At 45.2% G+C, this 20,662-nt stretch overlaps 1 protein-coding gene across 1 annotated transcript in view; it reads left to right on the top strand.

The window, feature by feature from the left end:
• The window catches only part of SLC37A3 (solute carrier family 37 member 3), a 35,145-nt gene extending 14,784 nt beyond the window's left edge, over window positions 1-20,361 (top strand). Inside the window, exons 6-15 of the mRNA XM_079992752.1 lie at window positions 278-423; window positions 1,137-1,233; window positions 2,303-2,387; window positions 4,275-4,480; window positions 5,238-5,379; window positions 5,951-6,052; window positions 9,561-9,608; window positions 11,906-12,057; window positions 14,786-14,851; window positions 16,204-20,361. Coding sequence (XP_079848878.1) covers window positions 278-423; window positions 1,137-1,233; window positions 2,303-2,387; window positions 4,275-4,480; window positions 5,238-5,379; window positions 5,951-6,052; window positions 9,561-9,608; window positions 11,906-12,057; window positions 14,786-14,851; window positions 16,204-16,296 — 1,137 coding nt within the window. The 3' untranslated portion in view covers window positions 16,297-20,361. The remainder of the gene's footprint in view (window positions 1-277; window positions 424-1,136; window positions 1,234-2,302; window positions 2,388-4,274; window positions 4,481-5,237; window positions 5,380-5,950; window positions 6,053-9,560; window positions 9,609-11,905; window positions 12,058-14,785; window positions 14,852-16,203) is intronic.
• The last annotated feature ends 301 nt before the right edge of the window (window positions 20,362-20,662 follow it).

Below are 20,662 nucleotides of genomic sequence, written 5' to 3' on the forward strand. Positions count from 1 at the left end.
CTGGTTATTTCTTCCACCTTCCATTGTCGTTTAGCAGCCCCAAAACATCTATTCTCTTAACCCACGATCTTATAAATTAGTGCCCTCTTTGCTTTGTCTCCTGTAGTGAGCCAAGGATCAGTTCCAGGTGATCCTAACCAGGGAAATATTTTACAGAAGTGTTGCTACTTCTTTTCTTTTAGGTCAAAGTGATTAATACAGTGGGCCAGTGAGTTTTGTAGGCTTGTTTGCAAGGCTGCTTTCACCTTGCTGTTAACCACGTCACCTTTCCTCCCAGGTGTTTGTTTTTGGCACTGTCACTGAATGGCTGCATTTCTACAACAAGTGGTTCTATTGCTTCCTATGGATTGTGAACGGCTTGCTGCAGTCGACTGGCTGGCCCTGTGTCGTAGCTGTCATGGGAAACTGGTTTGGCAAAGCTGGGTATGTTTGCTACTCCTCAGTCACTTCCTATTCATTTGTGCCTTGTCTCTCCTCTGTGTGTGCATTTTGCAATGTACCTGTGGTGCTCTCAGATGTTGCTGAACTACAATTCCCACCATCCTCAGCCATTGGATATGCTGGCAAGGGCTCATGGGAGTTTGAGTCCAACAACTTGGGGCACAAGTTCCCCATCCCTGTGATATGCACTGGAGTAGATCTTCAAACTTAACAAAAACACTAATGAATAAATACACATATGCATATATAAATAATATGTGTTTGCATGAGCTGCAGTCCTGAGGTAATTTCTGAATCTTCCTCAAGTTTCTGTGTAAACAGAATCATTTGTTTTGTCAGAAGCTCTCGGTCTGCCTTAGTTTTCATTGTAAGAAGAGACAAGGGTTAAATGGTAGCATTATCTCTGGTGTGCAACATTGGATGAAGTGCCCAGTTAACTGAAAACAGACCTCTTGGGCCAGTATTTCTAGGAAGCCTGGAATCCAAGAATGATTGGGTGACACACACAGAGCATCTCTCTGCTAGCAATGTTGGTATTCCCAATGAAGTAGACAGGCCTGTGCAGGCTTAACCATGCATGCAAGTTCTGTTAAGGGAGTGTGGAGAGGAGCATTTCACTGTGTGTGCCTCGTAAATTGGACTCTGTCTTCATTTCAGCAGTTAACCAATTTTTTCTTTCTTTCTTGGACACTCAGGAGGGGGCTTGTGTTTGGTCTCTGGAGTGCTTGTGCCTCGGTGGGCAACATCTTTGGAGCTTTCCTTGCCTCTTCAGTTCTGCAGTATGGCTACGAAGTGAGTGGAGCTGCTTGCTGTTTGCCTTCCCCATGGACTAGAGCTAGTCTTGATATGCAAGACTGAAAACCATGGGTCCCCCTACTGGAGCTCATTTTCGAGGGAGATGCTGTCTCTGGTTGGGTTGTTCATGGTGGGCAGCTGTGGATCTGGTGATGGGAATGTCTGTTTGTCCCCTCCAACCCAAAGAGAATGTTCTTAACGTAGGGCTATTCCTGGGTCTGGACATTCTCCTGGATGCCCAGATTGAAGCTGTGGCCAAGAAGGAAGTTCTGTCAGTTTTGGCTGATTCTTTAATCAATATCTTCCTGGAAAAGAAGCACCTAATATCAGGGTGCATAATCTGGAGTACTACAATTCAGTCTACATGGGGCTCCCGTTGAAAGCTGTCAGTAAACCATCTGCACCAAAACATGGCAATTAGACTAGTATTTGGCATTAGCTAAGCCACTGTTCTCTGTTAACTTCAGCTGCTGCAGATTTGTTCCTGATCTATCTTCATACCGCTACCACTTGCTTCTAAACCCTTAATTGTCTAGGTCAAGGATATTTGAGTTCCTTCTTCCATAGGAACCTTACTGATTACTAAGAGATGGGTATAAGTACCTTCTTGTGATCCTACAGACAGAATGGGCCTTTTTGGTGATGTCCCCTAAGCTTCAAAATCATCTTAAGAATTAGTTTTTTTGGTTGTTTTTCTATTTTACTTCATGTTGATACTTGTAATTTAAGTTGTATTGTTTAAAACCTGGTAATTGTGAATCTGATAGGATTGAAAAGCGGGCTGAAAGGCAGTCTAAATAAATACATAAACACAAAACTCCATTTATTTATTTTTGTCTGTTTTTTTGGCCACACCAAACTAAGTAGTTCTGTTAAAGTTTTTCCATTGTGTTTATTTGTGCCATTTTTCATGCTCTGTACATCTCTTACATTTTGCTGTTTTTAAGGAACTTGTAAATCAGTTTGACTGGCATGAAGTGCTGAAAAATGGGGTGCTGTTTTCTTAATTTAAGACTTGACTAAAAATACATGTGTAAGAGCTCTGCATTTGTTCCCCCTCTTTCAGTATGCCTTCCTGGTGACAGCTTCAGTACAATTTGCTGGAGGAATCATTGTCTTCTTTGGCCTGGTGATTTCCCCCAAGGAAGTAGGTGAGTAGCAATGAGGTGACCACATCCTCTGACTTTCCTGCTCGCAACCTAATTTCCCTTTATTGCATTAAGTGTATAGCTTGTGGATGATAGTGATTCAGTTCACATTCCACCAACTCTGTACTGGTTACACAGCTGCCTATTCATTTCCAGATCCTACTTAAAACACTTTTTGGCCTTTAAAGCCCTTAAAAAAAATATTGAGGCCAGGTTATCTCAGGGACAGAGTGTTAAGATCAGCCTCAGAAGCCCTGCTCTGCCCTGCAGGTAAGGACTGCAAGGTTCGCATGAGGAAAAGGCCTTTTCAGTGCTTGCCCCACACCTTTGGAACTCTAGCCCTGGGGAAGTCCATCTGGCTTCATTTCTGCTGCTTTTTAAATGAAACTTGAAGACTTTTTTTTAAAGCTGTCCTTGGACTTGGAAAAAGTTTTAGTTGCTGCTGTTTTGTTTTTGTTTAACGGATAGCTTTGATGTAATTTGTTGCATTTATTGTTTTTTGTTTCATGACGATGTCATGTGCACTAAACTGTAAACCATCGTGAGAAACCATTGGGCCCTAAAAGGTGGGTTAGACATTGCTCTAATATGTTGCTAAAACTCCAAAACTTTTTCTGCATGTGCTCAGCTCCTGCTATTATTATAAACTGCATCTTCGGCAGTGGCACTGAGAACCAGTGCGGTGCAGGAGCTGTTTATTTAAACCATTTACATACCCCATTTCTCACAAAGTCGAGTCAGTTAGCCAGGCAAAAGCAGGGCAGTAGAGAGAGATGAAAACACAAATATGCAACGAAACACTAGCAGCAAAACTGTGTGAGCACAGAGGCAGGAGGCAGGTGGAGAGCTACTTTTGAGCAAGTAGCAATGGTTCAATACAAGCAGGAGGCAAGCCCTGTTTTGTTTTTATTTTTCCCTTTTTTATTTTTGTTTCCAATCAAACATCCGTTTGCAAAGAGTGTCTAGAACAGGGTTTCCCAGAATTGGATCCCCAGCTGTTTATGGACTGCAGTTTCCCATCATCCCTGACCACTGGCTCCTGCTAGTCCAAAAATAGCCAGAGACCCAAGTTTTGGAAACCCTGACTTAGGACAACTGTATGGGACTCTGTCATGGATGCATATTTGTTGAGATTCCTGCATTGCAGGGGTAGAAACTGGTGACTCTGCAGAACACCCGTCTTAGAAGAGTTTCTAAGCCAAAGCATTGTAACCAGATAAAATGGCTGCTGATGGAGAAATATGAGTGAGGCTATTCTTACATTCTCCTACATTCTTGTTCCCTGAAGCTGTTAAGTCTTTTCAAGGTTAGGAGTTTCAATGATGAGATTGGGGTTGGATGCCCATGTATGCACACATGTGTGTGTCTGCTAAGGGCAGAGGAAGTTGTAGAGGCAGGACAGATTTGGAGACAGGTTAACATTGGATGTGTGGCAAACTAACTCAAGTAGCAAGCCTGCAGCACAGTCTTCCTCCTTGTTCCTCCGCTAGAACTGCTGCTGAGAGACTTAAAGTATCTCCTGCTTTTTGAGTACCAGCAGCACCGTCAGTGATGCAGAACTTGCAGTTTGGGGACATTCAGCCGCAGCCATATAGGGAATGCACTAATTTGTTGTGTCTTCCAACTAATGGCCAGACACTCAAAGCAGAGAGAGCCGACGCCAGGATCAGACAGGATACTTTCGAGTGCTCTAGAAGACCAGGGGTAGAAACTGGCGACTCTGCAGAACACCATCTAGAAGAGTTTCTAAGCCAAAGGAGGAGGACTGAGGTATGGGAGAGCAAGCGAGCCAATCAGAAGGGAGGAGAAAATGACCCAAAAAAGCGATCACTGGGAGAGGGGATGGTGTTGTCCTTTCTTTTTAATTTGCGGCCCCTTCTGCTCTTCCAGGCCTCCCTGACGTTGGCGAAGAGGGCGATGGTTCTGCGGAAGAAGATGTCAGTGAGCCATTGATTGGTAGCAGTGACGACGATGACGGTGATCAGAATTACTCCATTCAGGCAGCTGATCTGAGCAACAGTGGCAGCAGCAGCAACGCACGCCAGCCCAAGGCTATTGGATTTTTTCAGGCTTGTTGTCTACCTGGGGTTATATTGGTAAGGGCTCCTGATGTTGTTAGGAATACGTGGCACCCTGGTCTGTGTACTCCATAAGGATCTCTGCAGCTTTCCCTGACTTGGTGCCCTCCAGATGTTGTCAAGACTCATGGGCCTCGGGCCAAGGATGTAAGGCAACACATCTGGAAGAAACCGGCTTGGAGGACAATCATCTAGTGAGGGCAACCAGCATCTTTCAATCTGGGGTCTCTGAGACTTCAAGAAATTCCTTCTTTTTATTTAATTATTTAAACATACATACATACACACATACCCCATGCATCTGGCTAGGTTTCCCCAGCTACCCTGGGCGGCTCCCAACAGAATATTAAAAGCACAATCAAACATTTAACACTTCCCTAAACAGGTCTGCCTTCAGATGTCTTCTAAAAGTCCGCTTTCTTGAGGCTTCCCTTTTTGTCTTCACAATAGCAAAGCCGCTTGGGCAGAGAGATGCGCGACACAAGGTAGCTCAGCTGATTAGAGCCTGGAGCTGATAACACCAAGGTTGCAGGTTCAGTCCCCGTAAGGAGCAGCTGCATATTCCTGCATTGCAGGGGATTGAACTGGGTGGCCGTCGGGGTCCCTTCCAACTCTGTGATTCTGTAAGACTTTACCTAAAGCCCACCCAGTGAACCTTGTGGCAGAGCTGGGCATCTGAACCCAGGCCTCCTTCCTCCTAGCCCATTACGGTGTGCTTGCTATGCTCGCATTGCTTCAGTTCTAACAGCTTTCCATTGGGTTGTGTTTCTTTCAGTATTCCTTGGCCTATGCCTGCTTGAAGCTAGTGAACTACTCCTTTTTCTTTTGGCTGCCTTTGTACCTCTACGACAATTTTGGATGGAAGGAGGCAGAAGCTGATGAGCTGTCGATCTGGTATGATGTCGGAGGGATTATAGGTATGCAGAACAACATGAAATTGCTGCCTCCCCCCTTTTTTCCTTCCTTGAGTATAGAAGAAGCAGGCACCATTTTTGCACTGACTCAGTGGTTTAAATTGCTTTCCATTTGCCTGTTATCCATGATATGTTTTGCTGCATTTAGGGTATATTTATTAAGACCTAGTATGATAGTGAGCTCAGGAGGCAGAGGTCTGGGATGGGATGAGAGACTGGAATGGAGAAGCTTTGGCCCCTCACAAGATGTTGAGTTACATCTCCCATTGACACTGCTAGCTAGGGCTGGGGGGAGTTGGAGTCCAGCAACATCTGTGGGGTGACGTGTTCTTCCACATCTGGAATCTGGGCATGAATTCAGAATCAACGAGGAGACCCATGAAGCTGCACAGGACGGTCAGGCCTCAATGTCTAGGCCACATTGCTTTTAAACAGTGACAGCCAGTCCTCCGTTTGTGTTGTATTTTGCTTGCAGTAAACTCTAGCCTGCTATTCCAGTTACCATTGAAGGCACATCAGTGAGTGTCTTCTGCACTTCTACCCAGAAGGCCCCATGTCACTTTTATTTCTGCAGGCGGCACCATCCAAGGCTTCATCTCTGACAAGCTGCAAAAGAGAGCCCCGGTGTTAGCCGTTAGCCTCATCTTGGCTATTGCATCTCTCTTGGGATACAGCCGTGAGTACTTCTCTGCTTGGTACGGGGTTTAATAGCGTGGGGTCATGTGTAACCTGCACGTTGTCTTCTCTAGTTCAACACATGGTATGGCTTCAATGATACGTAATCAAGGAGACAGTTGGAATGTGTTATGACTGTGCTTCATGTCTAATAAGGCCGCCTTGAGTTCAGATGAAGTATATCAGAAGAGCTTGCTGGGTGATCAGACCCAGGAGTCCAAACAGTGGTCAGTCAAGTGCTTTGGGGAAGCCCCCAAACAAAAGCATTGCATGTTTCTTTTTGGGTGAGCGAGAAAAAGGCCATACAGGGTGGCCTGCATGGATGAAACACCATTGTGCGTTGCGTCTGTACATAGGCATATCTGCATCCATTTGTGCATTCCATGTGCCACATCAACCTCCTTTAAAGTGGGGTAGGTGAGAGCTTTGTAGCCATCAGAAGTAGTTTCCACCATTGGCTCAGATCAGTGAGCAAGCCAGACTTTGAGACTTCTTTGTAGGGATCAAGTACTGTTACCACTCTAGCTTACGGAGCTTTTCTTGCTGCATTGTCGGATCTCCCTGTAAGTTTTTCATCTGGCCAGAAAGGATTGATGCTATATACAAACACAATTCCCACCCCACTGATAATAATTTTTATTAGTTTTCAGTTACAATAATCCAATAATAGCCTCATTATAACAATTCCAAATTATAATACAATTACTAATACCAATCATTCAGATGCCAAATTATATAATTTAGATGGCCCCCGTGTGCTAGAATTAATGGTTTGATGATTTACTTTATTTCTGCGTTCCAAACTCTTATTAATTTCAATTGCACTCCAGTCAAATGTAACAATCCCTTATGCAACAACTGCAATATTAATGACTGCCATTCTTAGTGACACATTAAATGATTAATAAATCCTACAGGTGAAGCATTCAAACCACATCCTTGTTCTTCCTGTGTGCTACAATTATTTTGTCCGTGGTGTTTCTTCCTGTCCTTGTAAAACACTGTGTCTATCTTTTCCCGGTTGTTGCTGTTCTCCATCATGACTTGGGTGGAGCTAATATCCCATAGTTGTTTCAGAAGTTCTCCATTGCTCCGTCCCTCATTGTTTTGCAATTTTAACATCAGCTGCAAAAATCACACAAATAGAATCTTCATCCTGACCCCATTCCTTTAGGATATAGCTCAAGGATCATCTGTTGCATCCCACAAATTGCAAGACAAACTGTTTAAAATGTCTTTTGCTGCATGCAGATATTGCAGGCATAGGATTATGCAGTCTGCTCTTGTGAGTCACACCAAACTCTTTAATGGGCAGAATTCTGCACCTTAAGAGTGTTGTGTAACTGGCCATCTTCTTCTGGCAAGAGAAAGATCAGCTTTCCTCTTTCTTGCATGTTTCTCAAGTGAATGCCATGGTACCAATAAGAGCAGGTGGTGATGCATTTCAAATTTTACACCAGCTAGATGGCAGTGAAAAGTAGCAGTATTGCTCCTGCTTACTGTGCTGAGGCAGGTATTGTGGAGCGGCTTCCTGGATTTGGGAATAATTGCTCCAGGAATGCAATGGGCGATTGTGGAAAATCTTCCATTCTCGGTCTGAGAAACTGTAATGCATAAATTAGCAGTGGGAAACCTCCAGCCTCAGGGTTTGCAAACTTGGGTCTCCAACTTGTTGTTGCACTACAACTCCCATCATTCCTAGCTAGCAGGACCAGTGGGTCAGGAATTTTGGGAACTGTCCTCCAAAAGCAGCTGGAGACCCTAGTTTGGGAAACCCTGCTCTAGTCTATTAGTCCTGCAAAGGCTGTTTTAGGAGTAAAGGTCCTGCTGAATCAAGACAAACACCCATCTAGCCTGCATCCTGTTCTTACATGGCAAACCAGATGCCTGTGGGAAGTACAGAATTGTGTTTTACGGCACTCTCTTCACCAGGGATTCCTGCGAAGTAGCATTGAGAGGCACGTTGCCTCAAGACAGTGCAGGTAGTAGAGACTAGTAGCGATTAGCGTTTCGTTGGAGTGAATTCCATGGTTTAACTACATACTGTGTGGGGAAAGTGCTTGTTGTCCTGTATGTTCCCACATTCAGCTTCTTTAGAGTTCTAGTATTACGAGAAAGGGAGGAAAGCTTACCTGCGATCACTTTCTCCACAATATGCATAATTGCATGCATCTCTGTCATGCCCTCTTTTACTTGCCATTTTTTCCTCCAAACTAAAGAGCCCCAGTTTTTTTAATTCCTTGATCATTTTGGTTCGCCTTTTTGTGTAGCCTTTTCCGCTCTACAATATCCTTACTGAGATGAGGAGGCCATAACTGTGCATAGTATTCAGAGTGCAGGTGCCCCGTAGATTTTTATAATGCTGCTATGATACTGATTGTTTTGATTTCAATTCCTTCCCTTAAAAAAATAATAAATTTTTTGCTCGTTTTCTAAGTAGGCTCTGAAAAAGTAAATAAACTTACAAGATGCCAAAACATTTGTATCCTTAGAGTTATCCAAAAGAATTAAACAAAAGAAAACAGAAATATGTACAGTGGTACTTCAGGTTACATACGCTTCAGGTTACAGACTCCACTAACCCAGAAATAGTGCTTCAGGTTAAGAACTTTGCTTCAGGATAAGAACAGAAATCGTGCTCCGGCAGCGCGGCGGCAGCAGGAGGCCCCATTAGCTAAAGTGGTGCTTCAGGTTAAGAACAGTTTCAGGTTAAGAACAGATCTCCGGAACAAATTAAGTACTTAACCCGAGGTACCACTGTACTTGTTTCAGAGTCCTTCCTAATGGTTTTGTTCTTCAGAATTCATCTAGAATAGCCAGTCGTTTGATGTGTTTGGGGACCCAAGTTCGCTATGGATCATTCCATATATCTGCATATCGTTTTCAATCCCTTTCCTAATGATTAAAAGAACTGATGCGATTCCAGCAGTTCACTGGCCCATACAGTGGTACCTTGGTTCTCAAATTTACTCTGTTCTGGGAGTCCGTTCGACTCCCAAAACCATTCAAGAACCAAGGCACAGCTTCCAGTTGGCTGCAAGACCTTCCTGCACTCAGTCGGAAGCTGCGGAAGCTGTGTTGGACATTCGGCTTCTGAAAAACGTTTGCAAACTGGAACACTTACTTCCGAGCTGATTTGTTTGACAACTAAGCCGTACAGGAACCACAGTGCCACTGTACTAGCCTTGTATTCAATGTAGTGTCCCATCGCCTTGGCCAGGTTGAGTTTTTGGTTGGTCATGAGGACATAAGAGCGCTGCTGGATCAAGCTAGTTTCCCAGATAGCCTTGGTGAAGCAGCTTTAATGATCAGCTTCTCATTCCTTCCTGATCTTTTCAGACTCGTACCAAAGGGGTAGTTACGAACTTGAAGCATTTCTTTCTTCTCTTAATCTCAGAGTCCCATGTTGGGCAAAAGATCCCTGCATTGCAGGAGGTTGGCCCAGATGATCCTCATGGTCTCTTCCAACTCTACAATTCAGTGATTCTATGATTCCTTTCTTTTTATAGGTTCACCAAACGACAAACTTATCAATGCGGTTCTCATGGCAATAACAGGTAAGGGGAAAGGGCTGTGGCCAGACACAAGGCAGATCTCATCCTGCCATCTGTATTGGAGTAAAAGTGTGATTTGTTAGGTTTTTAGGGCACTGCAATTCTCACCTGGCCATAGCTATAAGGGATGGTGGATATTCTCGTCTCCTTTCCTCTCATGGAGATGGACCAGATGGGCTAGAGCAGGGATAGCCAACATGGCATTCTCCAGATGTTGCTGCATCACAGCTCTCTTCATCCTTTTTTTTTTTTTAAATAACATTTATTAAAGATTTTCAAATATAACAAAAAAAGAAAAACATCCAAATCTAAAACCTTATTTTCATTGGCTTCTTTCCAGGACTTCCCCTCCCCTCCCCCTCTTATATTCCAGTTCTTTCAAATAGATTCAACAAATTCTTACCCCCAATTTTAAAATTATTATCATTGGCCCAATTTAAAAAATATTTTCCCATCCCCTAAAATCGACCTGTTCCCTTCCGCGAGTTCCCCTCTTTAATATGCAATACAGATTAAGATAAACAGAAAAATAGAAAAAAGAATAAAATGTAATTTAACACCCTTTGGATTCCAAATTTCCCTCCCCCCCTTCTCGGTTGCGTTCCCAATGTCCGTCACTGTCTACTGTCATCCTGGAGCTCCCACATCTAAACCACAGTCCTTCACCAATCCGCTTTGCCGTCTTTTTATTAGTCTTTGCCGTCTTTTGGTCATCTTTGATTTCACATGTCCGATCTTGGAAGGAGTCTATCTTCCAACTTTATCCAGTTCTTGTTGTTCTTATTGTTCTCTCTCCTCCTCTCTTTTTTTCCCCCTGCTCTCCTGCAGAAATGTTCTAATTCCAAAAAGTTTCTAATTCCTCTGCAGAGGCTTTGTTATTCAGGAACAAAACATTACGTCAAGTCCCTTCCATTCTTCAATAGATAAATCTATTGTCTCCTTTAGTGTGTAGACCTCTGTAGACAAAATAGTGTTCCATTTCTGCAGTTTCCCAGGCGATAAAAAGTCCTATTCAAATTAAATGCCAACAATACTTGTAGTGTCCCACAGCTCCTCTAGAGGGATTATAATAACTCAGTTTCCTTCCCGATCAGACCCAACAGTCAAAGTAACTTATTATTCCTTGTTTTAAACAATTTATATCCAGTTTGTAACAAATGTGACCAGCAAAGTCCTCGTAACAAAGTTCTCTTTTTGTTCTTCCGCTTTGACAGCTCCTTTGACAGCTGTCAGAACCTCTATTTCTCCTCTCCCGGCGCTCTTACGGATCGCTCCCGGGGTTTCCGGGGGGGGGGGGGTTGCATTTTAGTTCACATTCCACTTTTCTCCTCCAGCCCAGTCTTATAATTTTCCATCGCGAAGTTAATAACTTTATCAAAAAAAAAAAGGTTGCGCTCGATCTTAGTTGTCAAATCCTTTGTTTTAGCTCCTCTACAACAGGGGGGAGGCTGACTTCCTTTTTGCACCTCCCCCGCTCGCTCCGAATTTAAAAAGAAATTTTCCCCTTTTTTAATCCAAGTTCCAATTACTCACGGGTTATTCTTTTAAAGTCCAAATTTTCAATGGAAGAAGTCAGCGCTCTCCGTCGAATGGCATGCGGCTTCGCTCGGCAGGGGAAGCGGAGGACTCACAGCACCACCACCCCCCCTGTCACCCGCTCCGCAGCCTTTAAAAAGGCTCCTTCGCGGGTCGGGGGGCGCAAACGGTGCCCGCCGAGTCACCATGCCCATGGGTTTCAGCACCCATGGTTTTTAAGGGTCCCCGCGTCGCCGGCGCGGTAGAACCCAGCCCCTGCCGAGCAGGCTCCCTCCGGAGCTCGGAGGGAGTCCGCCATTCGGCGATGGCGCCAACCCGGAAGTGCTCTCTCTTCATCCTTGACCATTGGCCAAGCTGGAGGACGTCACATAGGGAGACATTGCATTGGCTTACCTGTAAGCCAGCCTTTCCTGGCTGATTTGTGCATACACAAACCTGCCAACGTGGGATAAAGGTTCATGCCTGCAGTGAAGGGGACTTTAATCTACGAGAGTTTATGCCGTAATAAATGCTTCATTCTTTAAGGTGCTGCAAGGTTCTTTGATTTGTGAAGGAGCCATAAAAAATAACACACAATTTTTGCATAATCGTGGAACTCCCTGCTTTTCAATTGAGTCATTTCGATTAAAGGTGCCTAATGGGTATTTGTAGGGTATATGGCAGGGTTAACGAGTTCAGATGAAAAACGTTTTGGCTTCCTAACAGAGACCGGGCCCATCCTTTGCAGTGGTCTTAATTCTTTAATCTCTTTCGATGGTCCTTAGGCTTTTTCATCGGAGGCCCTTCCAATATGATCAGTTCTGCCATTTCTGCAGACCTGGGGCGTCAGGAGATGGTGAAAGGAAGCAGCGAGGCTCTGGCGACTGTGACGGGGATTGTGGATGGCACTGGGAGCATTGGAGCAGCTGTGGGCCAGGTGAGATTCAGAAGGGTTCAGAAGCACCTGTTGAAATTTTACCTGAGAAGGATCAAAGAGCAGAAGGCTCTGATATTCCACATTTTTAAAGGGTGAAATGAGCTGCCAGAGGGTTTTAAGATTTAGCCACCATGAAGATCTTCCTTCCGGTAACATTTCACTGCATTGATCCTGATAAAAAATATTGTACGGCTAGAAAAGCGCAGCCAAAAGGTTCAAGGGACTGGAGCTATTCCACCTACAAGGAAAAGTTACAAAGTTAGGAGGGTTTTTTTTTAGTATAGGACAAATAGGTGAGTGAAAGGTGGATGTATGAGAGATGTATAAAATTATCCATGGAGAAAGTGGTTAGGGAGAATCATCGTATCGTAGCATTGGGAGGGATCCTGAGAGTCAGGAAGGTTCTAATGGTGTTGCCCTCCTGAGAGACTCCTTATAATTATGAAGAAACCAGAGGCACTTGGATGTGTCTGTTATGGTGTTACTAATGCCCTGCGTAACAGGAGCAGAGAAGTGCAAGCCAAAGAGAACACAGGGCAAGCTGGGGAAACGTCCGTATGGCACGAGACTGCAGCTAACATTCTGGCAAAGGTAACCATTACGGTTTCCGTAATGGAGTGCCAAGGAGCCCGCTGGGGCCGGAGTTCACATCTTTGTTTGTAAGTAGGTTTTGAATTGGCCCCAGGGAGCATTCCAGCAACTTATCAGTAGCGCTGATCTGTGGGAGGGGGAAGGAAATTCCCTCTTGGCTTTGCGCTGTCTCTGGAGTGCCTTTCCCTTCAGAAGCGGACGCCTCTCCTCTCCGATCAAGGCAGTGTGAGGATTCTCAGATGATTCTCTTGCCTGAAGATCACAATGGCAAGCATCCTCTTTAGAATTCCAGTTCTTTAACTCTGCCGCTCTCCAGTTTTTGAACTTGAACCCGTTCCTGAAGGAACCGGGCGGGGGGTGTGTGTGTGCTTTTTGTGTCTGATGAATCGCATCCTCCGCTTCTTTCTCTACCTGAGGTTGCTGTTATCTCTTGACAATGCATCTCCATAGCAACCAGCTGAGATTCCGCAATCGGGGCTGTCTTCCATAGTGGGAAGCTAACAGCAGGAGTATGTCAAACATCTTGGAAAAGAGAGAGGCTTAAAGGCTGCTTGTGAGGCGCATGACCTTTCCCACCCGCCCACCCCAGTGCGCACATCCCGTCGAACGTGTCGGGGTGCATGGCGATGTAAAAGACATACTTTGGGGCAGAATCTCAGTATAAGTGCTTGGTTTCATTTTTGAAGAGGGGTGAAGCTGCTCTACTTTGCTTCTAGCCCAAGGAAAAATGTTCTGCCCACCTAAAACAGGAGTGAGGAACCTTTTTCAGCCTGAGGACCACATTACCTTCCCTGGGGGGGGGCGGGGCACATGATGGTGGTGGTTGAGGCCAGAGGCAAAAGGAAGCAAAGCAACAATAGCAAATGTTGCTTTTGCAGAGTGGATGTGTCTCCACACACACTCACACCCTCTCTCCCCACTGTCCAGGCATTGCCAGTGTTGAAGGACACATTCCAGTGGGATGGGTGAGGGGTGTGACCTAGGGAAAGGAGGTGGGCCTGGAGAGGGTCCCAAGAGGCAGATAGATACAGTGGTACCTCGGGTTACAGATGCTTCAGGTTACAGACGCTTCAGGTTAGACTCTGCTAACCCAGAAATAGTACCTTGGGTTAAGAACTTTGCTTCAGGATGAGAACAGAAATCGCGTGGCGGCGGCAGCGGGAGGCTCCATTACCTAAAGTGGTACCTCAGGTTAAGAACAGTTTCAGGTTAAGACCTCCAGAACGAATTAAGTTGTTAACTCGAGGTACCACTGTGGGCCTTAGATGGGGTGTATTTGGGCCCTGAGCCAGACGCTCCTCCCCTGCCCTGCTGTTAGCCCCTCTGAGAGTTCCCTTTAAGAGAAAAGCAGGATAGAAAATGTTCAAGATGAATGAATAAATATCAGGCAGCTTTATATCCTTACTAAATAGAGACTCTTAATCTCAGGGTTGTGGGTTCAAGCTCCACGTTGGGCAAAAGATTTCTGCATTGCAGGGGGTTGGTTCCCTCCCAATTCTATGATTCTAAATGAAGATGTATCTGTTTGTACCATGTCAACTTTTCTGCCAGTTCTGTTAGTTGTATGTCTTTTATTATACTGAGAAGAGGGAAGGAAAGAGTCCCTCGGTTCTTCAGGGGTTCTTCTTCCCATTTGCTACAGCTTCTGGTTAACCCTGGATTGCGGCAGTAACTCAGAGGTTAGAGCAAATTTGAAAGGTTAGATTTAGGGATTATCATGTTTAAGAATTGATACCTGATTTTGCTTGTTTTTCCTTCTACCCCCCTTCTGCACAGCAAATTTGAAAGGTTCCTGGCACATTTCCACCCCTCTACATCTTGTCTGTTAGATTTTGAACCTGCAGGCGGAGACTGTGCTGTTTTTTAAATCTCTCTGCAGCACCTACAAAATTGTAGGCACTGTATAAATGATTGATAAATAATAATGTCAACAGGCCTTTGGGGGATAGCAGCAGAGTTCGTAAGATGAAACCTGACAGCTTTGGAAGCAAGGAGTAGCCACATGAGGAGGTGCTGGGTTGTGTTTTGAATAAGGAAAAGCAAGAGGGACATAACATATGGGGAGGAGGAGAGAGTCTCTTTGTGTTTTCCACCCCTTGACAGCCTTAATAGCTCTCATATTTTCTTCCCTTTTCAGTCACTGGTATCTTTGATTCACGATAAATTGGAATGGATGTCGGTTTTCTATTTCTTCAGCCTGATGGTAAGAGCCATGGTTGTTGTTTTTTGTTTTTAATTGAAAACTGATGCAACGTGGGATTTTTAGATTAAAGATACTAAACATTTGTATTGCGCTTTCAAGTGTTCACATAACACTTCACATATCTTCTCTGCTTCATGCACAAACTGCTATAAATTTACAGCAACCAAATGAGTTAGGTGAGCATCAGTATGAGAACAATGCATGTGGAGGCTGACAGTGTTTGGGTGGGATGGGGAAAGGGGGCAGGTATGATGGATTGCCCCACCTGTTCTTTTTATTCATCCCCCTTCATTGCTTTCCACAAAGCCATTGGGGAAAAAATGCAAATTTACTTAAGACAGGTTGATATAAGTCGGGAAACAACAAGCAGAGAGTCTTATGCTCATCTGAGAATGAGCATGGTGGGAGAGATTGCCACAGTCATTGTTTCAAGACTGTTCTACCAAACCACACAGTCGCCTTGCCTTAACTGATTTGCACAGGACCCTGGCAGTTAATTCTGACACATAATTTTTGCCATAATGCAGTTCTCTCACACGGATTGTTTCCCCTCCATTTCACACGTGGAGTCATTTCTCTGAATGAGCCCCCAAGGTGAGCAGAAATGGCAACTTGACTTCATTGGCATTTAAGCCCCTCAGCTCTCAAAATGTGGTCATTGGTCAGGTTTCTTCCACCGCCTCCTGCCCACGTGGCACATGTTGTTTCATCCTAAACATTCCTCATGTGAAATTGGGATACTACCTTTTTTGTGTTTGAGTTGTATCCTATTGCATTCGTTGGTAGCTTTCTATGCCTCCCCCCCCCCCCAAATAAGTAACATAGTACAATAAAATACAGAGAATGTGTTTGAAGGCCTTACTGCATGCTCAGGCTGAAATCCTCTACAGGCTTACAAGCCTCATTGAACATTGTGGGGCTGATTTCTTGAGTCCATGCACACAAAATTGTGCTGTACAAACATTTTAGAGTGTCTGGGGAAAAAGAGGGAAATGGATGAAATGCAGGTGTGACAAATGCACACACCATACAAGCACACTCTCCATGGAACCATGCCAATATGAGTGTTTCACTTACGGGGAATAGCTCAGTGGCAAAGTATGTTCTTCATCTGCAAAAGTCTCAGGTCCATCCCTGGCGTTGCCAGTTAAAAGGGATCACATACGCGATAGGGAAAGTCTTTGCCGAAGAGCTGCTGCCAGTCCGGAATGGCCAGCCCTGGATTTAGACGACCTGGCACAAGGCAGCTTCCTTGTTTTCACCGCTGTGTGTGAAATGGGGAGCAAATGCCACGATGGCGTTGAACCAGTGTGCAGCCATGCTAACATCCTTAACCCCTTTTCTTCTCGCAGATCGGTTTAACGGTGCTCTTCATCACGCCTTTAATAGTAAATGAAATAAAGATGCTGCGGGCAGAGAGGCGTTTGCGCAGGTTGGCTGGCTGACCTCCCCCTTCTCTGCACCGCTCAACGGAACTGTCCAAGGAAGGACCACTAAGCAGAAGGGAGTTTCAGAACATCAAGCAGCTAATGTTTACTTTGTCACTTACATCCACGGTTGATGGCCCCAAAGAATTTGCTGCTGCGAAGTTTGTGTCTGAATGCCCTAATACCATTTGAAGATACGCTGCAGCCGCCTGCAACCTGGAGGTGTCTGTATGTTTATAGTGGGCTTGCAGAACTGGCCAGAGAGACATCCTCCCAACCCCCCAACCCCCAGTTCTTGGAGCCAGTTTCGGCAATCACCAGGATCAAATCTTAAAACATCTCCCACTCCCCTGCTCGGACTACAACATTTTGGGCTGCAGGTGGGTGATTTCAGCTTTGAATACGCCCTCCACAAAATAAAACTTGCGGGTAGAAAATGAGCAAATCCAAGAGAGGAGTTCAAATCTGCTGTCTTCCTATTATGCTAATTGTCTCAGTGAAGGGAATTTTATTGGCGGAGGTAGGAATCATATAAATGTGCAAACCCCGCCCCGCCCCCCACTTGCAGCCTGAGATGGAACAATCTGGGGCATGCCTCTCCACTTGATGCTGATAACTTTATAAACTGGCTCTTACCAGTCACTTGTAAATTGCATCTGGACACCTGACAGCAGCCAGATAGCTACAACTGACACCCCCTTTTTGCAGCTTTTTTAATAGCAAAGTCAGGGGAAAGCTGTTTCATTACTTGACACTGTAAAACAGGCTTGGGCCAGTCCCGTGCAGGGTTTTGGTGTGTGTGTGTATGTGTGTGTGTTGTAAACGCGTTGTGCCAAGCACCTGCCTCCTGGTTTCTACCTGGCGCTGTATTTACAAAATACACAGCAGGAACCTTTGGAAGCAGCCCAGATCCTTAGCCCGCTCTTGTATAAAGAATGGTTGTTGTGTTTTTATTTTGATTTACGAATGTTTGTCCTGTCCAGGTTGCCTGTGTTAATTTAACCTGTCCGTGTCTTAACAGTGCAGTTGCATTCCATACTTGATTTACTCTTCTCTTAACTGCCTGATGTGCGAGAATGAGGCTGCGTCTCTGGGAGTGGTGCAAAGCCAAATGTTTCCCAGAGGAGGGTGATAATCAATCAAAAGTTTTACCAGAGTCCTTAAAATTTAGGATGTTAGGAGTTTGAATGGGCTTCAGAGCAATCAAAAGGGAAGGGGTAATCATCTGATATTGTCCTTCTCCAATCAGCTGGAGTGATTTATACTTTTCAGTATCCTGCGAGAGAAGTAAAGATCTAATTTCTCATTAGGGAGTCATCCAAGTCACAACCCTGACGGAGTGATCTGAGTGATCCTTGGGCCTGCCCCAAAGGCATTACAAGGACAGAAAAGAGTACAGACTTTCTATGTTGAGGTCTTCCCTTCTCCATAATCTCCAGTTCAACTAGGTTAGCATCCTGATGTTGTCACACTGAGCCTTGCTAGCAGCAACAACACTCTGGAATGAGACCAGGAAAGTGCTCAGTTTAGCGGTACTGGGGCTTGCTAGATGTTACAGCAGGAAAGAGGAGAGCTCAGCTGGTTTTGGCATGTTCTTTTGCTTAAGGTCTAGGTCTGCCCTGGAAGTTCATGGCATGGGAGTAGAAGGCCACTGGGCTCTGGATGATACCTGTCGCCAAATCCAGTGCTGTGTCTGCCTTTTTATCTGACATCAACCCAGGGCATCTGCGTGTAAAAGTCAACATGCATAGGTTCGTTTCAAGCAGCGACTTCCCCAGGTTTTGTTTAGCAAAGCAGTGTGCTGTCCATTCCCATGTGTCTTAAGAATTTTGCCCAAATAAGCTCTGTTCATTATGCCCGTGGGATAATGGGCACCTATGGGATAGATCTGTGGGTTTCTCTGGTTTGATCCAGCACACTGCTTGCTACCTTACCTGTTCTTTGATTGGTTTTGGTGGCAGGGAAACGGGTCAGCATAGATTGCAAAAAGGAGAGATTATTTATTTAAATTGGATCTAAAAAATGCACCACAAAATTCTTTGGGTCACTTGGGACTGTCCAACCCTCAACCCACCTCAGAAAGCCTTGTTTACTCCGTGTCTGCTGACTTGCATGTCTCCTTGCCAATGAATTTTCACCTCAGTTTTCTTTGTGTGCTGCTGAGACCGAAGGGGAAGAAACACTTAATTGCTAAGGCATGAATTTGGGGAAAGGGATTTTTTTTCCTGTTCTTTTTCTAATAATGCCTTTATAGGAACTTAATGTACAGTGATATCTTTTTTAAGAAAGAAAAAAAAACCATGTTTTTATTTATGAATGTCATTGTTGAATCATGTTACGGCTACCTTAAAGGCCTCTCCTTGACTTGTGTTGCTCAACTGCTCTGTATGCCTCCCCAGCAGTGTGTTGCTCAGTTCCACCATCTTCAGTATGTGGTGGCTTGATTCCTAGGTGTCTCCTTAAAAAAAAGAAAAGACTTATTTCCTCCCATCTCCCACATTTTAAAATATTATTTCCCCTTTGCCATCCTATCCATCAGAGCAGCTTTCTTCAGCCTGGTGACAGCCACACGTGTAGAAAAGATTTTATATGCCCTGAAGAGAAACCAGAGTGTACCTCCAAATGCCTAGGACTACCAATCCCATCAGCCCCTGCCAGCGGGGACTGAAGGGGGTTGTAGTCCAAAACATCTGGGTAGCTTCACGTTGGCAAAAGCTGTGTGAGAGGTAGGGAGGCCTTGCTCCTTCCCCCTCGGCTGCAGCATCAGGCAGTCTGTGGTACTTCATGCTTCCACTTTTGCTTTTATCCATGAGGTACTTTTTAGAAGACGCTGATGTGGCCTAGTAGGAAAGCCACAAGCTCCAATGTTTGAGCCAACATGGCGCCCTGCAGACACTGCTGGATGGCGTCTGTCAGCATCATTGTCCCTTGGGCATGCCGGCTGGAGCCGAAGGGAGTCTAGCAACATCTGCAGGGCACCGTGTTGGCGCAACCTCCATTTTTTTATTTTACCTTTTCCAAGTTTCAGGATGTACCACACACACTGCCATTCTCTTCTCCCCCCCCCCCCACAAAAAAGATATTTGATAGCTTGATTGAGGAGATCCACAAAGAGCAGGGTCTTTGACGTAGGTCCAGTACTTCAGCGGTTCTCAACCTGTGGGTCCCCAGATGTTGTTGGACTACAGCTCCCATCATCCCTGAGCTCTGGCCTTGCTAGCTAGGGGTGATGGGAGTTGTAGTTCAACAACATCTAGGGACCCACAGGTTGAGAAAGGCTGTAGTACTTCGTTCTGCTCCCTGCTTTGCACAGCGTGGCTGGGGGAAGCAGTTGTGTGAGAACCTCCTCAGAAATTCAAGATGGTCGCCCACATGGTTTTGGCTTACTAGGGGTGAAGACAGACAGCAGCGCTAACCTGTGGGGAAAGCGATTTTGACACAGGCCCTTACTTTATCCCTGTCATGTGATGGAGAAATGGGGGCAGTGCTCCTTGGCCACACTGCCTCCAGTCCCTCACTGTTGCCCCTCCCATAGCCTTTGCGCGTGGTGAAGGCTGAATATCTCTGTCGGAGAGACTGGCGTGCGCATGCTAGATCCCCGCACAGTTTGGAAACCCCGGAAGAGTAGAAAGGGCTCTCCTCTTCGAAATATGCTCCTTCCAACTTGGGGAGTGTGGCAGGGTGGGTTAGGGCTGAGATAGCGTGCTTGTCCTTGCATCCCTGTTTAAGGCTATATTCCAAGGAAGTAAGTGTGCCCAATCCACTTCTGCCACATTGCGAAGTTCTGCCTTGAGCCTGCATAGCAGTAAGCTTCAGCACAAGCGGTTGGGCTCCATGCTGCATTAGTCCTCTTGCAAGGCAGTCCTTTTCAAAGACTTATTGCCTGGCTGTTCCAGGGGTGCTTCGAAACACACTGCCCTTGCTTAACTGACAACGTTAGACACTTTACCTCTCTCTCCCCACCCCCCCAAGCTCCAGTAGTACTGTTTGTTACACTCTGCTTTGTGTCAATTGGGGAAACGCTGTCAACTTTCCAAATCGGTTTTCACATGAATAAATTATTTTTTGGCAAATTGGAAGAAATCTGTTTGTTTACATTCTGTTTAGATTGCACCAAATTATGCAACTGTTTCAGAGGTCGGTGTTGTGACAGGATGCGATGAAGAGTGAAGTACAGCATGTTTTTGCAGCAATCAGTTGTCCTGTACAGACTTTTTTTCTTCCACTCGCAGTGGGGAATTACATGTGAGCCTCCTTTCTCTGTGCACCTGGTGTCACGTTGGCTATCATATTTGTAGGATTTCACTGTTGGGCTAGGACCTGGGGTGGGAAGCTCAGTGGGTGACCTTGGATCAGTCACAGTCCCTTACCCTAACCTGCCACG

The sequence above is a fragment of the Podarcis cretensis genome (assembly GCF_951804945.1).
Source record: "Podarcis cretensis genome assembly, chromosome: 10".
Classification (NCBI taxonomy): domain Eukaryota; kingdom Metazoa; phylum Chordata; class Lepidosauria; order Squamata; family Lacertidae; genus Podarcis; species Podarcis cretensis.